Source organism: Chamaea fasciata, unplaced genomic scaffold, assembly GCF_029207755.1.
Source record: "Chamaea fasciata isolate MVZ Bird 193981 ecotype frontalis unplaced genomic scaffold, bChaFas1.0.hap1 SCAF_21, whole genome shotgun sequence".
In the NCBI taxonomy this organism is placed as follows: domain Eukaryota; kingdom Metazoa; phylum Chordata; class Aves; order Passeriformes; family Sylviidae; genus Chamaea; species Chamaea fasciata.
The window spans coordinates 1,761,103-1,784,294 of NW_027094106.1; the positions used below are offsets into that span (position 1 = coordinate 1,761,103).

At 43.8% G+C, this 23,192-nt stretch overlaps 1 protein-coding gene across 6 annotated transcripts in view; it reads right to left on the reverse strand.

Moving 5' to 3' along the window:
• Window positions 1-23,192, reverse strand: part of AUTS2 (activator of transcription and developmental regulator AUTS2) — a 768,033-nt gene that overhangs the window by 395,056 nt on the left and 349,785 nt on the right. For all 6 annotated transcript variants that reach the window (XM_066202165.1, XM_066202162.1, XM_066202163.1 and 3 more), the window contains one exon: window positions 18,867-18,902. In XM_066202165.1, coding sequence (XP_066058262.1) covers window positions 18,867-18,902 — 36 coding nt within the window. The remainder of the gene's footprint in view (window positions 1-18,866; window positions 18,903-23,192) is intronic.

Sequence of the window (23,192 nt, forward strand, 5' to 3'; positions counted from 1 at the left end):
AGCTCCTTGCACCGTTGCCCATTTTACAGCAAGCCAGCAGTCCCCAGATAAATTGGATTCCAGGACAAGGAGCTCCCCAGCACAAGGCTCTGAGGTTTGCAGTGCGCCTGTGCACGGACTCACACTCGTGCAGACACATAAATACCAACTCCAGGTATCACCGAGGATGATCTGCTCTATTAACTTCCAGTCACTCAGAATTATATGTACTGAGATCAAACAAAGAATGTGCACTGACTTCAATATGCTTTAAATCAGGCCTAAAATAAAGAGATTGGTAGGACTGAAGCACAATGGCCTCTTAAATATTTCAAAAGCTACAGTTTAGCAGAATGAAAATGTGCCATAGCAGTGCTGTTCCTGGAAAACACACACACCAGTCTATGCACATGGCTGTGAATAAACAGCTGACAGTCTCTGCATTTACTCTGAAGCAATTGCTTAAGTAAAAAAAAAATGTCTGTGACATAAATAATCCAGTAGGTTAAATTCCCAGAAGTGTCAGCTTTTGTATTATTGATGTCTAATATTTTAAAATAAAATCAAGTACGATTAATCTTCTTGTATTACTACAACGAGTGGAAAGAAATCACTGGCAGAATGCATTAGTGGTTATCAAAAACAATCAACTGCATTTTCCACATTCAACCGAAATGAGTGGATGATACTAGAAGAAAGATTAAATGGAAAACTGATCATAGGATATGGAAGCCTCTCTCTGTTTTTAATGGAAATACATATGAAAATATCATTACAACTGTGCTGCTAAGTATGCAGTACTGAGATTGCTGAACCAAAATAAATTGGTATTGAAATGCCTGACAAAAAGGTAATAACCTTGAAATGGGTTTGATGGTTCACTTTGAGCTCGAGTTCTACCAAATCTTAAAAAAAAAAAGATAATAATCTAACAGAAAATTGGGATACCACCCATTCCCACTGGGTCTAACGTAGTGAAAATTCTGAGGACGTCCCTGGCCCTTCAGTGCTAATCAGGCTGTAGAGGGCTCGTGTCCTGAAAATAAACCCCCATGACAATCACCAGGAGAAGGTTCTCGATCAAATACTGCCACACAACCGCGCATTGTTTCTGAGGTCAGAGGATGTTTTTCAGAGAGCCTGACTATGCAAAGCTTTACCCACAGCAGCTTAATTCACAACCACAAAGAAATGCAATCCAGAGCAGGCACTACAGATTAACTAGGTACAAAAGTTACCAGCTCTGCATATGGAAGTACAGGTCTGTCAAGACCGCATAAAATACCCACCCCAAAACAGCGTTATCCTTTCCCAGGAGGGAAAAAAAAAAGGGTTTAAATCAAAATAAATGCTTAATTCACATGGAAATGTAAAATCCATGGGATTGGATTCAGCAGTATTATATCAGAAATGCAAAACTTGTGTTTCAGTATTGATTAATGCCGGCAAGGTTTGAATTTACTTGTAATTTACAATCACTTCCTTCAACAAATGTCTTCATTTAGTATTATTATGAGTTTGGCATGACAAGATTATTACAAATCACTCTCTATCAGGAAGAATCACCGAGAAACCCACCATTTATTTGGAAATACTGCAACAGACATGATTGGGTGAGAAGGTATAAACATGGTTTATGTACAGAGGGCTGTACATTACTCAAGTGCACTCGTGTCACATGCAGAACCAAAATTATTGGTTCTGTTCTGAGGGTGTTCACAATAAGCTGCAGCCAAACTCATGGAAGGTGTAGTCTCTCCTGTCGGGAGATTCCAGCTGGAATTGCGGCCGTGGTGCTGGGCAGTGCTGAAGGCAGGAGAGGCCAGCAGTGCAGGGAGGGCAGGCAGCAGCACAGAGGCAGCCAGCTCTGCAAACTGCCAGGCTGCCAGGGAGGGCTCTCAGAGCTCTGTCCGCATGCAGTGAGGGATTAAAATCAGACGGCCAAAGTATTCCCAGCCCCTAGACCATCTCCCCCATCCCCTGCTGACAGCTGTCCTTCCACCACAGCAGAGACAAGGACACAGCTCATGAAGCAGCTTCTGGAGTGCTCAGCTTTTCAGCTTATTTTGTCTCCGATTTGAGTTTAACCTAATGTGCTTTAGCAGCCATTCGTTCGCCTGCCTTGCTGAGGAGCACTATCCATCACAGGGGCAGGACAGACAGCCCGAGGGCCACAACCTCTTCAGCTGCTGCTGCCTTCAATTTGCCACAGCCTGCAAGGCAGGGAGCTGAGGCAGGACCTGAGTCATGGGGCTGGATTTCAACAGAGCACTCGGGACCAGTGAAATCCATGCAACAAGTGGTGACTGAAGTCAAGCAGGTGCCTAAATGCTCAGCCAGACTGAGATCACCGAACCTGCACCAAGGCTCCGGTCCTGCCTGGGCAGCTCAGCTGACAAAAGTCATCCATGGGATGAATGCAGTGCCTGTCCCAGCCTGTGGGTTAACTGCTGACATTGACTTGGGTCATTTCAGACCCTTATATAGAAGTGCTGCTCTGAATGAAAAGCTTTAACAACCAATATCACAAAGCACACGCATTTCCACTGAACGGGCCAGGACTGTAAATGCAGCATAAAGCAGAAGAGAACACACAATTCTTCCAGCCTTTATCGTTCACACTGAATTTGCAAAGTGCAGATCACGGCAGACACTGAAACATTTTCTCATTTTGAAAGAAGTCCAGGCAAGCACCACATGCTGTGAAATATTATCTTATGGGAGTTGTTTTGATAAAAACAAATGGCCAATCCTAAAGATTAATGCTTCATATGATGTATTCAGGTTATTAATCCCACCTTCTTCTTTCCACCAGCCCCGGCAGTGAGTGTTTTCTGGAAAACTGCATGGTGCCAGATGGTTAACTATTGGAAATCTATACTAAAAAGATTAATGTTACCCCATGACAGGGATCAGTCATTTGTAGAGATCTCCTAATACAAACGCTGCCATTTGTTTATTCAGACTGGCTGGATGAGCCATACTCTGAGGAGAGCCTAATTAGTTCTCAAAGATTTTCAAAACATTGGGGCCCAGCTGCTGAGCTGCAGCTCCACATCTGAAGGGGAATTACAGAGATACCCAAGTACCACCAACACCCAGGCAGGCAGGTAAGAGGGACAGCTCTTCAGGTGCCTCTGAGCTCCTCATTCTAACACGGTCTGGGGAAAGCTTCTGGTGTCCTGGACAAGTGAAATATTTACAAGTGGCCACTGGAAAGACTTCAGTGCCAGGGATAGATTAAATATTGCAGTGCTGGGTGCCACCATGCTGGGCATGGCCACAGTCTGAACACCCCCTACCCCCATCAGCCCCAACAGAGCCCACTCAAAGGCACAGGAACAAATTCCAAGCACCTTCACATGGTCCTTTAGTGTGTAAACTGAACTTACTGCAAGGGAGATGGGCAGGCAAGAAACAGGAATTACATGAAATTTTCAAAGTGTGAACAGTACTTACTAAATTTCACAGTAGCCCTTCTTCCAGATGGATAAAAGAACCAATATGTGCAAGGCCACTGCAATTTCCAAAGCACTCAGATTAAACCCCCTGCATTCAGGGGAGCGGTGAAGCACATGCTTTAAAGTGAAGCACACACTTAAATCCCATTGACTTCAGTTATGCATGTGTGCTTACACGCTCTCCTGAATAAAAGAGATGTAAGCATGTGTTTAAACTTGAACCTCTGCTTTGTTGAGATGAGACTGTGAAGAGGAGAGTGAAATTTAAACTGATGCAAGAAATGGTGCTTTTGTATCTCCAGGCAACAAGGCCTTTCCATCAGCACAGATGATTTTGGGGGAAAAAATCCACATACAAGTGTTTTTCTTTTCCTTCAAAGGGACATAAAGAGTGAAAAAAAGCAAAAGAAAACCATTAAAATGGAATATTTTTACAGAAACTATCCGAATGCTCAGTTCATCAGTTTGAGAACACTGCCAGTGTGGAGGCCAGATGTTAAGTCACAAACAGCTGCTGCAGTTGAAGCCATTGCAAACTCCCCACTGGTTGTTACTGCTCCCCCATGGAAGTTTCCACGTGTGCCCTGCAGCCAGCAGAAGGGATCTGCTCGTGCACCTTCCTCTACCACCAGCAAAATCACCCACATCAGCTGAAAAGAGCAAAATGAGCTCGAGCCGTGATTAAATCTATTCAGTGTTGGGCAGGGAAGGAGGAGCAGGAGCACTCCCAGGACTGGCAGGAGATTTCAGACAGTGAGAACAACTACAGCTGACACGGCCTCAACATTCACCTGCACGCTCCATACTTTGGAGTGATACATCAGGAATTTTTTTCAAAAAGTAGCACCTGACAAAGAAAACACATTCAAAATAGTGGTGTGCTTCAAGAATGACGCCCATTTGAGTAATTTCTTTTTGGTGTAAAGAAAGGTCAAGTGTAATGGGCTAAAAATCAAAGTGAAGAACACATGAAAACATCAGCTTTGTTGTACACAAACTTCTTGAGCAAAACCCCTCCAAAAAAAGGACATTTTTAAAAGAGCATTTTTCGAGAAAGTTACACAGAAAAATAAGATTTGTGAAGTCTGCCACACCTCTAGGGCCTGTCCTGTTACCCAGTGACTCAGCCAGAGCAGCTCAGCAGCCGGGACAGCCAGAGGAGCTGCCGGGAACTGGGAGCTCTGGTACCACACCTGGACAGGTTTTATTCTGAATCCTGAGCCTTTGCACACCCACAGCCACACTGATGGCCATGGAGAGCAACTGTGAACTGGCTTCTGATTTAGAAGATCATGTAGTTATTTACACATCATATTTTTGCATTATATTCTTTTCTCTCCAATGGTTTTGGGTTTGGTTTTGGTTTTTTGGGTTTGTTTTGTTTTGTTTTGTTTTTTTCTTTTTTTTTAATCTCCAACTTCACACTTAATTTCTGTTATGAGCTTTTTGAGATAAGGACTGTAGATACACAGAAACTAGTAAGAGGATCTGAGATTCTGCCATAGTACCAAAACCAAAATCATTCTGGCACTACATAAAAACTTAAACCAAAATGTTTTACACCTCATCCCAAAATCACATCCCCGTTGATCCTTTATTACTTATTCCACGTCTCCATTCATGATGCAGGAGAGTATTTTCTCCCAATGCAAAAGCTCCACGAAACAAAGCAGGGTTAACTACACTTAAGTCACCTTAATCTGGAGAAGTGAGAGCTTTAAAAACAGGTATTTATTAAGAAAGTGAATTTCTAAATAGTATCCTTCTCAGTGGTATAAATATCCAACATAGACTTAATCAAGAGCACATCTTGGAGGAAATATTAAAGCAGCACATGATTTGATACCAATGAAAAAAAAGCAATCAAAGCAGAGCATGGCAATAAATTAATAGAAAAGGTTATCTATCCAAACCAGACTAAAAGTAATTTTGTAAGCCAGCAGTAAAAAGTTGAATAAACACTAATTTAATCTATTTTACATGCAGCAGTCAACAGATGAAATATTTTACTGCTCTCAAGCTATGTGAACACAGTCAAGTGACACAATAATTGAAAAGAAGGGAGAAACAGAGACCCCGTGGAAGCAGGAGCACAGGAACACGGGGCAGACACAAACCTCCTGTGCCAGGGAAGCTGCCTGTCAAGGCAAAGCTGCAAAACGGGATTGGGATGCAATGACCTGCAGATAATGGTTGTGACCTGTTTCTACCATCCTGCCTTTCCCCGTGCCTTAAGGCAGCTCAATCATCCCTTTACAGGGAACAAGCATTTCCCCTTCCTCTGGGGTATGCAGAGAAAAGGGAACAATTAGCTCCTCCAAAGAGCTATCCTGTATCTTAAGCAACAAATTCCCTGACACTGTGCAGTGAGGAAGAAATAGATGGGAGAAACGGAACAGGTTGTCAGCGGAATTTCTTGGGATTGCCACTTCTCCAAGCCCCGTATTCCAATTGTTCCCTTACATATTCATCACTAGCACCAGGCAGAGGCCCCTGGAGAGGACCTGGAGAAGTTTTAGGAAACCAGGCTACCAATAACAGCAGAAAACTGCTATGATTTATTTCCTAGCTGGCATTATTTATGCAAGGGAGCGTGTGACAGCCTACCCACAGCTCTCCCCCACGCTGCCTGAAGTTCTCTTTATCTTTCCAAACAAGCTGCAGCAAACCCACCTTCAGCTGAACATCCCAGGTGATGTTTTCAAGAAATAATAAAGAGGCTTTAGTTATTATCACTCCAGGCATTTGTACTGCAGATAGACGAGGAAAAGGACTTTATAACTGAGCTCAGAAATGAATGAAGAGCAAATTCAAAGCAGTTTAATGACACTCAGACAATGATAGCAAAGCAGAGGGAAGAAAAAAGAAACGCTGGCAACCGAACTGCAAAGATGAAAGCAAGAAGTAATCAATGGCTAATGAAGACACAGGCGACAGAATTAAACCTAAGCTTTGACTCTGAAAGGCACCTAAGCAAGTGAGCTCCTAAGCCTAAAGCCAGGCACAAACTTGATGAAACTGTCAGCAGGTTAACTCAGCAACACGCCCTCCTCAAGTCTTCCTTTTACATAAATGAATGTAGACATTACAACATGTCTTTTAGTTAAATACAACAAAATTTCTACTGATTCAATGAGAAAAAAGCCTTTTGAACCAATGAAGTACTCTCTCAGAAAGAATATGGTGCTCAGAGGGCTGTCAAGTGGCCTCTTGCTATGAATTCATAATGATGTTGACCTTTTATTTACTGTTTCTATATCACAGGCAATTTAAGTAAGCAAGATGTACTTAGCAAACCAAAACCATAAAAATATCTGCAAACTGCTGGGAAACACTGGGCAAATGAAGGGCACTGGGGATGAATGAGGAAAGTTATTAAGAAACAGAGGGGGAATCACAAGAAAGTGTGTTCATTTGCTTTCTCAGGGTCAAGGAGCTCTTCTACCGCAGAATAAAATGCAGTGTCACACCAGGTGTCATTGCATTAATACATCACAGAGCCAAGGAACACACTCTGCTCTCACTGTCATTAGCAGGCCTTTTTTTTTCCTTCTCCTTCTCCTTTTTTTTTTTTTTTTTAAACAACATTAAATTTGCATTAGCTTGGATGGGGAAAAACGATGGCATAAAAAGGGAGAGAGGGCTGAATTAATATTCATAAGCAACATACTGGAAGAATGGAGAAGGGCTGATTTGAGGGAGCTTGGAAAGGGAGAGACAGAGATCAGGCCTAGAGACCTCCTGTGTCACACACTCTGCTCCCAAGCAAGAACTGCTGTGTCTCTTCCCCATCCACACTAAAAATTGCCTGCTCTGAACAGCTTTTGGATTCCCCACTCCAGGGCACTCCGGGGAGGAAACTGTTTTGGCTGAAGTTGGGCAGGAGCAGGTGGCACTCACCAGCTGTAAGTAATTTTGCTCTTGTTGGCACCACAGTGGTTCCTGGACTTTGCACGGTTCGTGTTCAGCGGGGGAGTGGAGAGGGAGCAAACAAGTCCTCGCTGGTGTTGAACAGCATCCCAGGCTCCAGGCTGCCTCTCCCAAGCTGGCAGCTGGAGCAGAGGACACGGAGGTGGCTGCAGGGATGTGGCAGCCCGGGGTGGGGTTTGCTGTGAGAGCCTGACACAGCTGCCACCCCGAGGGGGAACAGCCCCGCAAGGCAGATGTTAACGCTGCGCAGGAGGCAGGAAGGGAGGAGAGGAGCGGGGCTCACCCCAGGTGTGAGTGAGCTCTCTGCAGATGGCCTGTCACCATCAGGGCCTTCCAGAGAGCCCCATCGCACATCCCTTCTCCCAGCATCTGTGCTGCCAGTTCTCCACGCTCTGCATGTGCCCATGCACAGAAACGGGGGCTGCAGGTGGAAAATTTCTGGGGCTACTGCTGCTGTGCCAAGGTACAACAGTTCAAGTGTTACATTTAATGTCGTATTTCATCAAAGAAAAGGAAGGAGAACCTGAATGCCGTAAGTGCGGCAAAGCCATCAAACTGCCTCTCTAGAATCGGTTACTTCCATCTTCAGAAGCCACACGAGAAAACAAAAGTTAACCGTGGCAGAAGGACAAGAGGCTGCAGCTCTCTTCCCTTCTCCATTCCTCAGCACAACAGAGGGAACGTGGACTTGCATGACCATCTCTACTGGAAGAATCTTTTTATGTGCTTGAAAAATCTTAAATCCCTCTCTTGTCTTTCAGCTGCGCACCATGAAACCCCTTACACCCGGGGTCAGAAATGATTCCTTGAAACGGCAACACATTTCTCTTGCATTCACTGACCTACCCCAGTCCAGCACCTGGTTAGAAAGGTTCCTTGCATTTCCAAATGGCACAAATGTCGCCATGCGCTGTGCTGATGCCACTCCAAACATGAACTTCACTCTCTGAACCAGCCTGGTCCATGAACTCAACAGAACAGTTTGGTTTTTTTCCTCCTCCAAGCTCACCTTTCATCCCCACCCCTGACAGACAAGTCCTCCTTGGTGAAGATTAACCCTTTGCTAATGAAATTATCCCCTGATCTCTTATTTTACCTGGTATCTGTTCTGCCATTTAACAACAGCCTCTTTTCAGCTGCTAAGGTGGAACAATTGGGCCACGCTATCAATAGTGGGAGGTTCTGTTCCAGTAATAGCTGGAAATCTGTCTGCCCCGCGCTCCACAAGCACACAGGTGGGCACTCTGTGGTGAACAGGGCTGTTACACAGGCCACAGAATGAACTGAACAGCTGAAACATTCATAATAAATTCTCATAGAAACTCCTCTCCTTTCATTCACAGACAACTGAGTTTTACACGTTTTTCCTGTGAATTATTTCACAGTGACGCTACACAATGTGGCCAAGCCCACTGATAATGTCCCAGCAGCAGAGGCAGGAATGCAGAGTGTGCTGGCACAGCCCCCAGCAGGAGGGAGCAGCACGGGCAGGCAGCAATGCCCCAAAAGTGCAAAGTGCAGGGCTGGGACTGCAGGAGCCAAAGCTCTGCTCACCTCAGGCCTCAAACCACCCCATGGCTGTGGCATCCACAGCCTCTGGGGGAAGGAGAGTTCACAGCACCAGGAGAGATGGGATTCCAGGAGGTGAACAGAAGCTACTTCAGCTGAATGCACATTAACCCTCAGGTGGAGCGAAGATGAAAATATTTGCCCTGATTTTTTTTTTTTAAATAGATTAACCATTGCTAAAGGAAAGGCCATCAAAAACCTTGACTTTCTAATGGTCTGAGAACAGCAATAACCTAATAATCATTTTCTTATGGACAAAACACTCCGAAATATTTCTAATGAACCATTACAGCATGCATTGCAAATTTACAAGCCTTCATTTAATTACTTCCACCGAAACAAACACACAAATCTTCCAGCTCGGTGCTGCCACACGCACAGACTCGCTGAGCACCAAGCCCTCAGCAACCTTCCTCTGATGGACATTTTTTTTTCCAGGAAATGACACAGAGACATAGGTAAAAGGTGATTTAGATAGACTGCTGTGTCACAAATTGTCAGGATCTGATTTAAAGACCTTGCCTTTGTCAAGAAAGACAGTTGGGTGTCTGCTTTAAAGAAGTACTGGGAATATTTTCATCAAAGGTTTGAATTGAAAAACAGTGGGAGGTAAATATCTGAGATGTTGCCAAGAAAGACCGCTATATCCGTGCAATTACCATTAACAGGGGACAGCAGTGGTTCAATGAAGTAATTCAATCTGGTGTCCTACATTTTATCAGACAGCAATTTTGAGTTCTGACATAAAAGACTGAGAAAGGGGATTGGACTCTTTTCTCTGAAATTCAGCCTTAATTCTTGCAATCAGGAGATGTGTTCTCTGCTTCAGGTACAAGCCTACCATCCCTCCAAGGGACTCAAAAGAATAACCCAATATTCACCTTCAAAAGAAGAATAACCCAATATTCACCTCAGCACCACTCATTCGCATAGGAACAAGTCATACTTTGGGCAAGTTTCAGAGCTGAGTGCCTGCAGTATTACAGCAGTGTTTTCCTCCTGACTTAACTCTCTCAGTATTTCCTTACTTGTGAATTTTCCAAGAAGAACAAGACCTATTGTTTTTAAAACAACAAACAGTATGATGCAGCCTAAATTTATAAATGTATTCTTCCAAAATTTAAGAGAGAGAGAGATTATATTTCTCAGAAAATGGCAAAATGAAAAGCTTCTGGAAACTGCCATCAGAATAATTTCTTCTCATCATCCATCCATCCATGCTGCACCCTCCTGGTTCCTTAGAGGCTTCTGCATTCTCTTTCTCCACAGTAATCCTATCAGCCAGTCCAATGACTGCACCGGTGCTTTCCAAGGTCACCAGGTTTACAGAGCAGCTCTGTATTTCTCCTCTGCAAGGCAGCCCAGGCTGGCACAGGGCTCCCACACTGGGCTCAGGATGAGCTTCACTCCCTCCCCACACAGGGCTCACCCAAAGAGGCACCACACAGCCCCTTTCCAGGGAAATCACCACATTTCAGCCTTTCACCTCCTTTCCACCACAATGCTTTTTGCCATAACCCCTTTTGGCATGTGCTGGTCTATAAACTCTTGTGTTACACCACGCAGAGATCTTGAAAGGTTCTCCTGTTAACGGCACACAGTCAAAAAAGTTAATTTATATTTTACTGAGCAAAACCTCACCGCAAACAATAATGCCATGAGATAATTTGCAACAGGAACAGTCCAGTGTCACTCTTTCCACTGGGCTATGAATTCCACCAAGTTCCAAAACATCACAAACAAGAGCAAACCGGCTCTTGTGTCACACAGTGCTGGAATTCTGGAAACTGGGAATTTGGGCTTTTGGTGTATAGTAGTATATGTGAAGCAATATGGAGGACTTTGGGCATTGTCTGAGTCCTTCTTCTTCACCACCTTCTTCCTTCTTCTTCATGGGCTTGGGTGGTTTTCTGTAATTAGGTGAAAAAGGTCCACACTGTGGGCCTTGGGTGGTCATTATTGGGTCAGAAATACAAATAATAGAGGTGTCACCGCGTTGTTGGGTGATTAGTGCTTAAATAACTTTAGAAAGTGTTAGAGGTGCTCCATTTTACCTCATTTCTCTGACTTGCCAGTTAGAGCTCACAGCTCTTGAGTCTGTAAATAGGTAAGAATTAATAAACATCCAGGTCCAAACACAAACTGTGACTCCCGTGTATTAAACCCGACCCTGGCAGAGAAAAAGAAGCCAGAACCCTCCCAGTGCAGAACGTGGTCAGCCTCCTTTACACATGGCACAAACCCAGAACTCACTGCAGCACTCCAGCGAGGGATTGCACAGCCCTTTCCTTTGCATGAAACCATACAGAACCTCCTCCAGAGGCTCAACACTATCTTTCCTCCAAAATATTAAACATACAATGCTACTGAGCGTTCTCTTGTAATGATACAGATCTGAGACCCTCGGAAGATGGAGGCTCTGGATATGACAGCTTAACTGCCTGCAATCAAACTAATTTGCAGTAGGATGACCTGAAATGAGTTTAAAAGCACCATAATGCATGTTTAGCAATCAGTGAAGCAATCCTTTATTATTCAGGTTCACATCTGCAATTTGTGTCACGTGTTGCTGGAAACAGAGAGAGGGGAAACACAAAAAGGAATCCTTTCGCTTTGCAGGAGTTGATGAGCAAAACATGAGCCACAGTAACATGGGCCATTCGAGACCAAACAGACTGACAGCAAATCTCAAGTCTTTCTGTTACTTATAGAAATCTTACATTGTCCAGAAGAAGCAATTATTAAATTAAACACTTGCCTATAAGTGGTTATGTCTTAATTTTTCTAAGTCTGTTACTGCTGGATAAAAATGATTAAGCAAGTTCACCTGAAATACCACAAAAAATATGAACCAAGAATGCCTCCAGGGTTTTAAACTGTAAATGAAGTTTTCTGGCACACAAAAGAAGTGCGACTTCCAGCACTCCCCTTCCTACTGGTTCCAGGAGAGGGAGACCCTTCTGGCAAATAATGGAGAGTTTCGTATCACTTCTCCAAATACATAACATCTTATTTCCTTTTTCCCTTATTTTTTTAATGACATCTCCATTCATCACACTTGTAAATCTTGGGGAGAAGATGGTTCCAACAAGGCAAGTGAGGAACCATGCACAGAAGCAAGAGGAAAAGTGACCAACAAGCTGGAAGCACATGCTGAAGAAAGGCAAGAGCAGTAAATGTAACATCATTCCAGAAATTAAAAATTAAAAAAAAAAAATTAACAAACAAACAAAAAAACCACACACACAAAAAAACAAACAAAAAAAATCCCATAAAAACCAAACAAAAATACACAGGAAAGACACAGAAATGCAAAACTAAGGCAAAGCCATTAGAGAAAGCACAGAAGTGCTCAGTTCTGAGAACTCCAGCAGGAGTGGCCTTGGGCAAGGAGGGGGAAGGCCCAGGTCAGCACACTCTGCTCAGTCCTCAGGGACAACTCCTTGGGGATGTCACCCCCTGAATCACTAAAGTATCTGGGGACTGTCCTAAAGAAATTATTATAAAGTTATTGTAGAAATTTCATTGTTCAGACAGAGGGGGGAAATCTGTGTTTCAGCAATGAGGGGACAAACCAGAACGACCTGAAGTTCTGAAATCTGGTCTCAGTTCTGTTTGGGTGGGTAAGAAACTGCTGTGGTGCCCTGCCCTCCTTCTATAAGATTTGGACAACACAGTCCCAAGAACTGTATGGATTAATATCTTAAATTCAAAGCACTTTATTCAAAAAGCATGAGCATGCATTAGGGCAGGATTCTACAGTGTTTGAGGAAATACCACCCTGAAGGGCTGTGAGAACAACTCTGACCTTCACCACCTCTGTTCAAATTATCTGAGGAGAGACCTATCCTGACCAAATTCCAGCCCAGGTCATTTATTCTGCTTGCCTAATCTTCCCCCAAATACTGAGTTGGTAATATGTGAAATACACAGCTCTCTTCACCAAAACCTGTTGTTTTGCTCCAAGTGTTCTTATTGTGATGAGCAGGATGCTGGAAATGCAGATGCTCTCGCTCTTCTTGCTTTGCTGGTCATGTTGTTAGCAAACTCTTTAACGAGTCTCAGTTCTCCCTAGGAACAGCACTACAGTTTATAAATGCTAAAATTAATAGACCTGGGGTAGACTTTATTACATGCAATGTATTTAGTTGGCAATGATGATGCCTCCCTTACAGCAGCAGTTAGAATAAACTGCATTTTTAATGGCTCCCGGAAAACAAAAGAGAACACCTAAAAGATTTGAGATGAAGAAACACCAGGTTTCCTGGTCTCTCTGCACCACACCAAACCTACTCCACTGAGGGCTGCAAACACTAATGAGTAATTACAACCCACAGAGAGATTTCTACTGGGGATCTTGTCCACTTTGCTCCAATCTGAATTTACCATCAGAAGATTCATAACCTCTGTTGTCAGCTTCACTTCTGCAAAGAATGGGCACATGGAGAATTTAAAGTGAAGTTAAAATGGATTTCAATATACCCTTCACAATAATAGTTGGTAAAACTAATTACTGTGAGAAAATTGGAGATCATTCATTACCCTACTAAGCAAATTAGGATTCGTTAACAATGATTTATAGTGCCAAAGAGAGGATAACAAGGATCCTCTTTCCAACTCTATTCACAGGGGACATGACAGTTTATGGTGTGGTGCCATCCCAACAGCCACCCTGCAGTGCCTCTGTGGACCTCAGGGTATTTCAGAGGGACACACACTCTTACATCAGCAAAATACATTTAAAAGCTTAAGCTACTTGCAAGAAGAACAGGTTTTTTTATTTACCAACACCACTGTGCACATGATGTGGAGTAAAGCACTACATCCCCTCTGCAGCTTTAGCAGGTTGGATTTACTGAACCCCTTTCAAACAATGCTTTTGATCTAATCCGTTCTCTCCTGTGGAAGCCGCTGGGTGCAACTGCACTTCACTGGAGTGGAGCCTCTTCACACCCTCTCACCCAGGGGTCACCAAACCTGACCACCTCAAGGAACAAAGCTCAGCTCCTCAGGATCACTGCCAAAACACATGGACCAGGCAACGAGGGAAAATCTGCTCTTTGAAGGGCTCTCTGAGAGCAGGGAATGTGCTGCTGTAACCAATTCCACATTTCTTCTTGCAAGATGATGTCTCGGGTGAAAATCCCTCCCAGTGCACAGAGAAAGAGCTGGCCTGATCGAGGCCAAAGACTGGTTTTCCTTCTTATCCATACTAAACACCACTGGTGCTCCCCTCATTCCCCCTGGGATGGGTTTTTAGAGCTCTGAGTAATGTAATGCAACATTGCACAACCCAGCACGTCCCAGTGGCGCGCGGCAACTGCGCGAACATCTGCTGAACCCAACCCACTCAGGGCCAAATTGGATAGCACAACTGATTAGCCACAGCCTCGGGGAATAAACTCACAATTTATGTTTGTCTGAGTCACCAGCCCATGTGCTAAGCACAGTTTTAGCTTTTCTTTCTCTCTTTTTTTATTTTTCTTTTCAAGGTGTAGCAAGAGCACTATTTGGAAAAGAAGGGTCACAGGGAGCCTTCTGCCTTCCCAATGTTATTTCCATCACCAGCTTATTACCAAATCTACCAAGCTCTGAAAAATTCACAAACTCTCTGCATTTGGAGGAAAAGGAAATAACACAAACCTGCAACCCAAAAAAAAAACAACCCAAAAAAACCTCAAATAAACCAACCAAACAAAAAAAAAACCCCCACAAACAAACCATTGAAAGAGGAACAGAGAACACTCAGAAACTGGAACAAAGACTCAAGAAGTAGACATGTACAGAAATAGAAATAAGTTGCCAAAAGCAGAGAAACTGTACAATTGCCAAGGAACCTGACAATCTTGGGAATCGGGGTTGTGGTTTAGAAGCAAAAGAGTCAGTCATTTAAGTTTTGATTTCTGCTCTGTTTTGTGTTGCAAAACAATGAACCACTATCTGCTTTAACAGGAATTTGGCTGGGTGCAAGATACAGAAATGAGCAAAAGCCATTCTTCAAAGCCAGGTAAGAGAAAAAGCTTTACTGTTATACAAATTCCAATTGTATTCGAAAACATCTCAAACTTCGGAAATCTCAAGACAGCTGGACAATGTTAAAAACTCCCATAATTCAAACAGCTTTCCTTTTAAAGTTGAAGAGATGGTGATTTTTTTGCTAAAATTCTAACTACTTTCCAATTATCTGATCTGACATCTTGATGAGATGTAATCTACCTTTATAATCTGTCTTTGATGAGAGACAATGACAATTTGCAATGCAAAAATATCAAAGACAACTGTGAGATCTTCCAGGAAGTATTAAGCTATGATTTCTTAGGGTGCACCAATATTAACAGCATGCCCACATTTTTTTTCACATGCACCAACTGCAGACTGGTCTGATCCCACAGGAAGCAGTAAAGTCAGGCCGGCACAAAAGGCTTCCAGGAGAATTAGAATGATGTCTACCTCTTCTTTTCTGACTACTGGTTTATTAACATGCAAAAAGGATGGGAAAGGAGCACTAGGATAAGTGAAACAAACTCCAACAAAATTGTCTTTTAAACAGAATCTACACAGCATACCAACACCTGCTGGAGTAGAAGAGAGTTGTTCCCAGCTGAAGTCCAGACTTGAAGGTGTATTTAGAGCTCCTCAACAACTCTGCACCATTGTGTTGCACCTTCAGTGGCCACTCACGCTGGTTGGTCCCGTTTTTCTGAAGGCAGCTCATTACAAAGTTTGTTTAAGCAAGGGCAGTTGTATCACCCCAGCCGGGTGTGGGTTAGGCTGAATCCCCTGATGGAGATCCCCAACCCTCTCCACTGCCAAAGCAGGCTGTGGGAATGCTCTCCCAGGAAATTGCTTTTCCAGGAACATTACATAGATGCAAGAAGAACAGAACAGCTCAGTCTCCAGCTCTGCCATTCAGAATCTGATCTGCTTACAGTTTGGAACCAGGTAAGATTCCAGCCTTCACCCCTACTACTGAAATTGCATAATGAATTACTAGGATGGAGCTATCACAGAGATATTAGAGGAACGATTTTGTGTTACTGGGAAGTGTCAGCCTTATAAATGTTTCCTTAAAGACTCCGTGATCTCCAGAGACTATAGAGTAACAGGATCTAAAAGTCATTTTAGCTTTGCTGTAGCAGGCACAGCATCCACAAACATTGCAGACGCATGACCCATCACCCCTCAACCCTGAGTGCCTGGCACAAGCAGGGTCCTCAAAGGGGACTCCAAGCTGGACACGGATTATCTCTATGCTAGGCACCATGGCCTGAACAAATGAAGATTCCATCAGTACCTGATTTAGAAAGCAAACATGTGCCACTGAATCCATACCTCAGTGTTCACTCCTTTCTCAATAAAACCTGCTTCCCTCTGCAGGAGATATCCTTCAGTCCATTTTCACCTACCTGGTTCCTCTGGTCCCTCTGGTGAGCTGCAGTACAGAAAATTTCATAGTCCAATGTACAATGTGCACCAAATCATACCCAAGGGCCAAAGCTTTATTATTATCTATTAAACTCGAAGTTATTTTCACTGTACTCGAGACCAATGACCCCTGTTTTGATGTTCTGGGTTAACACCAAACACAAAAACTAACAGTCTTTTCTAGTTAAGGGCTTTGGAAAAAAGAAGTCAATTCAAGTGCATATTCCTTTGCACTTTGATAATACAATAATTACATTGATCAGAAACACATGTTAATTGGAGCATTCTGGAGCATTTTTCGCATTGTCTGGTCCCACAAAACACATCTGGGTTTTATTTGCCCCATGTAAGTTAATAAGAGTATGGGCTTTTTTAAAACAACAAGCAAGATAATCCCAAAAACAATTTTTCAGAGTGAAAAGGGAGGAAAAAACCCTTCGTGTTTCATCCAAGACTTGTGTGAGTGTAAAAACAACTTTAAGATAGAAACTGAAGGACATTTTCTACCTATTTGGCATGAGGAACGTAAAAAAGAAAGTTAGACTCTTAATACTGTGACTGTAGAAAAGAAACAGCTCAGTTAAATATATTAATGGCACCAACAAGGGATGTCTCCCCCACCTACACAGACCCAAATTGGAATGATTTAAGGTGCCAATCCATCGGCCCTAGAAGACGTCAGGCTGCTTCTTGTTACTAAATCCCTTGCTCAGGAGAGCTGGAAACTTTCAAGCTTTCCCTTGGAGCATAGGGGATGCTGACACCTTCCAGATTTTCACTTTAGTGGACCAACCCACAGACAGTATGGTGCAGGGAACAGCAGATGGCTTCTCTTCTGTTACCTCTGCTGCCTAGAGAAGAAGCTGAGCACCGCTCTCAAAGCGTGCATATTCAGCTCTTGCTGCAAGGAGAACAAGGCTGATTTATCTATGCACAGCCCTCCAGCCCATAATATACCTGTCCCATCCCAGAGCGTGTCCATAGACCTCTGTATGATTGGGATTTTCCCAGGCAAAGGGAAGCAATTCGTTCTGAACTATGGAAAGACGTTCGAGGTTTAGTTTAAATTCTAAACAAACGTTGAGCCATTCGATATCATTTTTCCTTCACCCCTTCCCTCTTAAAAATACATATGACACAACCCAGGGCAAGTGATGAAAAAAGGAAACCAGCTCATTTTTCTGTTTCACAACTTACCTTACACTGACCTGGGCCTTGACATAATTAGAACAACTACCACAAAACTTTTTCACTTGAGGATGCTCTTTCCATACCTCACCACCAGCAGCGTGAACGTTCTGTGTGTGCAGAAGTCCAATGTAAATCCAGCAGGACACAGCATTTCTCCAGGTATTAGGACATTTTTGTGTACTTTTTGTGAGACCACACGTACACAATTTAATCCCCTAACTTTCTTACAGGATCACAGACCTCTGTGACAAAAGACTAAATTCACCATGAACTAATAGAAGAAAATTACTCTCTGGGAATGTGACAGGAGTGCAACGAAGTTTTTCCGTCCTGTAATTGAATACCACAGAGTTTCCTTTTCCCCAGAGATCACTGAGAAAATAGAAGCAGGATTTGATTCTATTGATAACTTCACAGAGCAGTGCTATGGGACAAGGCCTGCTGCATTTTACCCACCTGGTTTTGGACATACACAATGCTCTGCTTCTCCTACAGTCATTATAAAGGCAGAAAAGATGTGCTTGGAGAATACAGCATAAATTACAAGAGAAACAGGATATGAGCAATTTAAATATAAATCTTGGAAGAAAATAAGCAGTACATTGGATTGACTGGAAAACATTTTTTTTTACTCCCAAACTTATCCGTGCAAGTAAAAGGTATCCTGATGAATGTGGGAATGAACAGAAAGGTTTGAATATAGACTGTTAAATCAATACAGGTGCATGCAAATAAATCACAAGCCCCAAAAAACCTGATCAATTTTCAAACCAGCTGGGGCCTGATCTGCTTCTCAGGACATAAATTGTAAATCTAGCACAAATATAACTTCTGTGTTTTCCAAGAGTGTCCACGAGCCATGGGCTTTTAAGCAACAGGTAGAAATCACTGTGCCGTGTTCTCTGGGCTGTGGTACACAGGAGATGAGACAAGACATTATAATGGGCTCCTTAAAATCTGTGAATCAACAAGAACTGGTGCAAGGGGGAATCAAGACCCCACCATCTCCCATTACAGAGCTGGTGAGACCATGGCTCGTTTTATTTTCTCTAACTGTGCAAATTAAGTGTTGTTAAAAATGATGCAGTAATTAATATGTCACCTGATTAGTTCAAGAAAACACGGCCCACCATGTTGGGAATATTGCTTGCAGTGCATTTGTGCAGGAAGAAATAAGAAGGGTGCCTTCAGCTATTGGGCAGAGTGGGGTTGGTGGGATGTCCCTGTGCCCCTGCCCTGCGTGCAAGGCGTTTTGTCTGAGGAACACTCTGCTGCTCAGAGGCACACGTGTGAAAGTGGAGATACACTTACAAAGTAGCCTGTCCCCAAGCTGGAAGGAGCTGAGCTCTGCAATAAAACACAAAGACAAAGTGGGAAGTCAGTGACGGTTTTTAACACGTTCCAATCCACACAGCTCATTACCAGCCCTCTCCAAGCTTTTCATCACCACATCACAGCACCGACGTCCTGCCCCTTGTCATCTGCTACTGAAACAAACACGCTGTTGCTTAATTTTTCCCTTTACATCTCTCAACGACTCGGAGATGGTAACGTGCTATTTACTGAATTCCAAGCTTCTGCGGTGGACGTAATTGCCAATTTATTTGACAGGCAGCTGGGTAATGAATTAATGATGGCATTTCGCCCTGCACTGAGACTAAACAGACACTCATCAACCAGCCTCCCTGACATGCTGACATTCAATGCCCTGGACTCCAGCTCCTCAGCTTCGTGGCCACAAAGGGGCAGGCGGGAGGGGGAGAAAGGGAAAAAAAAAGTACCCTGACTTCAAAACAAAAAGCCCGGTGGGTTTGGATGACTTTTTCAGTGTATGACCTGTTTGCCAATTTATTCCCGAAAGGCCCTGGTTAGTACACACATAGTGCTTTTCTAAAATGAGACATTTTGTAAACATAATTAGTAGTCTGAAATGTAAAGAATGCGTGGGCACAGAGAAGCTGCTTTAGTCAATGTACCATTTTCCGGAGAATGCAATCTCTACAATTTCCCATTTGGATGTCCACATTGTTTGACAAACCAAGGATTCAGAAACAACAACAACAACAAAAGCAATCAGCAAATACCTACAGTGTGAAATAGATTTCAAAACTCAAACCTATAAAAATAATTAAAACTAATATTGCTCCCACGGAAAACAATCAATTTGTTTAAATGCTTTAAATTAAAAAAAAAAAGGCATCATGAAATTCCGTTTAAGTGGGACACGATCGCCTCCTCTATATTCACAGGAATTAAGGAGATAAAGGGTTTTGTTTCATTAGTTTTTCATCTGAGCAATGGGGATTACACAGCAGGTTCTCTCAGAGACGGGGGGCAGCCCGAAACATCCCGGTGCTAATCCAGGTCAGGCTGTTCCATCAGAGGGGAGCAGCTCCGGCCTCCAGAGCCCATGGACACAGCCCAAAAAGCAGAGGAGCATTCTCTGGTGAGCACGGGGCCGTGCAGACAAGCTGTGTGACGCTCCTGGAGCTCAGTTCCCACCTCTGCTCCTCAGCACAGCCTCGCTGTCACCGGTGACACAGCTCGGGGACACCCACAACTGCAGAGGGGCCCCAGCAGCCCGGCCACACCACTGGGAAGACACAGAACTTTTGTCACTTCGTCCACTGGGAAGACACAGAACTTTTGTCACTCCCTCCCCGTTGGCAGACAGGGCCCTGAACTGCAGATCTGCAGGGCACAGCTCTGGCTATCAGCAGGTGAAGGAACTCCACACAAACACAGACATCCCAAAGTGCCCCTGTCCCCACTCCTGCTGCTGTGGCACTGTCACCCACAGGAGACCCCCCTGGTCCCACAGCCCTGCTTCCCCCTGTCCCTGTGAATGCCCAATGCTGCACTGACCCGGCACAGCCCACATGGGCCCTGCTTTGGAGATGCCAAAAGGATTTTTGCTTTTTATACATTTTTCATAGATTCTTAACTCTGCAGACTACTATTACATGGTTACATAGCTCCTTAACTAACTCTAGTCCTTTTCCTGCCCTCTCTCTCGGATTTTAGAACAGTAAGCTCACCTTCCTGGACTCTTTTTAAGTCTTGCCTCTACAGTGAACAAAGGATGTTTTATTTTTCCCATATACCGTAGACATAATAAATGTGGAGGAGAAGCTGGGGGGGCAAGGGGGGCTTCAGTGGAGGGCTGAACCAAAAGGGAGGATTACTTAATTAACTGCTCTTCTAATTGGATAGTTTCTGTAAAGCATGCTAATTTGTTAAACTTATAAAATTGTTGAAGTCCTGTATCACGGGCATTTTGCCATACTTGCACCTGGAGGACTTTCATTAAAGGTTATCAGCTTTTTATCATCTTAATATTGTTAGGCTTGTGATTTTGGGCGTCCCTGGGAGCCCCTGCGGCCCTGCAGCTCTGCAGCCCTGGCACAGAGCACCGTGCAGCACACCCTGCTCAGTGTCCAACACTGCCTTCCTCTTCACTCATCCTGCTCTCTGCCTCATGCCATCGAAATTCCTTTCATTTAGGCTGGAGATCTACCCACGAGTACATGTGCAACCATCACAGCCACTTTTGTTTCAGCTCTGTACAGATGCCAAGTGAGTCCCACTCTTTCACTCACAGTTTTTTTTAAACTTAACTTTACTGGCTGAAAGCGTCAAAGTTTGCATTCTGCATCTGTGTGTAATTTTTTTGTCTGCTTTTTATTCCAAGTTTTGGAAGGATAGAGTATCAAAACAAAACAATAAAGAGGAAGAAAAAAAAAAGAATAAGCAAACAAAATATTTCCCACTGAATATTTCCATTCCTTCAAAAGCAATGCTGCAATGGCTATGGGAGGACAGTTGAAACATAGCAGTCAAATGACTTTCACTGAACAACTGTGCTTTTTCAGGGAACTTGAGTTTGCTGGATGGAAATATAGCCCTTCACACATTGCATGCTGCATATGGAGAGTACAGTTTGCAAACTCCATTTAATTGAAGTATGAAAGACTGTGTTGCACATGCATGGATGACTGTCAGCTGTGTTGTGAACCGTGTGTTGACAGAGCACAGAGGCTGAAGCAAGGAGACGACTTCTCACCTTTTGGGTAACTCCCAATAGCGAAAGGATCCCACTACCCAGTGCCCAGCCTTGACTGTACAAGCATCTTTACAAGGCCATGCTGAGTCGTGATCCTGCACTGGCTGGCTCTATAGCTCTTACATTAAGTGTGCCTATAATAGAGGTAATGGTTTCACTTTCCGAAACCCTTCGCAAAATAGGACATTAGAAACACTGTTTGATATTCACACAACCACCAGCAGAAGCCTGCACCAGGAGCCCATCAGCAAAACACACTTGTTTAAAATTGACAGGGTTCTGGGCTTTTTTCATTTTTGTTTGTTTGTTTTTTGTTTGTTTATTTTTTGGTTGGTAGGTTTTTGGTTTTTTGTTTGGTTTGGTTTTTGTTTTGTTTTGTTTTTTGTTTTGTTTTGGTTTTTTTGTTTCCATCCTTTCTTAAAGAGAAGAACTTTGGCCCAGAAGCAAAAAATGTAGTAACCCTCGTGTAAGCATTAGTTTATTGTGTACCAAAGAAAATTACATCCTTGAGGTCTTGGAAGGCACAGTTATACCCATTTTGCATATATATTGTGCATTACTTGGGGAGCTGGGTGGGGAGAAAGACTGTGTTGTACATATTTGTTCTGGCTATTGTTTATGCAGGTCTGACTGAATGAAGGAACAGTGGGTATCATTTCAATTTCTGATGTCAACATCAAATTACTTATTTAATTTCATGCCTGGCGAAGCATTGTATAGCTACACGCAGAATCATTTCACTTCATTTGTTATGCTGTGTTTTCTTGGCGATTGGCTTGCCTTCCAACTGACAGCTTTAATTACGACATGAATTTGATTGCACTGCCGAGGAATTAACATAATGCAACAAAGCATTTAAGCACCCAACCTCAGCCACACAAACACACACATCCCCACCCTCGAAGCCACACGCACACAAAGCACTGCCACTGCTGCCGAGCAGCTCCTGGCACGGCACACAGACACACAGCTCTGCTCCTGGGGCTCCACTCCACACACAGCCAACATCACTGGTGATGCTCTGGACAGGGAGCAGCACTGAGGATCTCAGAGCACGTAACCTCAAGACTGCCCCTCAGTTTGGCTCTGTACAGGTGGGAGGGATGGGAGACAAAAGAATTGAAAAGATCCTGTATTTGGGGCCGAAACCACGAGCTGCCCACAGGACTACCCCGCTGGAGGGGTGTAAGACACGTCTCTTCCTGAAGCAAACAGCAACAGACCTGGTGACCAGGGGGCTTCAGGATTTCAGGACTTGATCCTCGCGGTGAGCACCTCGCTGTGGCCTCTCAAGCACAAAGCACCCAGCACAGAGGGAGCACACAGCTACAGAGCACTGGGAACAGGGGAGCACTCGTGAAGAGTGCAGCAGCTTTGATGAGATTTCTGAGAGCCCAAGAGAAGACCTTTAATGTAGGGACAAATGGGAAGATTCCTGCCCCACTCCCTGTTCAGGAGCTGGAAAAACATTCCAGACAGAAAGGGGCCAGCTGCAGCAAGAGGTGCTGAGGGGCTGAATCCCGTCCAATGCATGTGGGAGAGGCTTTTGCTGTTCATCCCTTCACTGAAAGCCT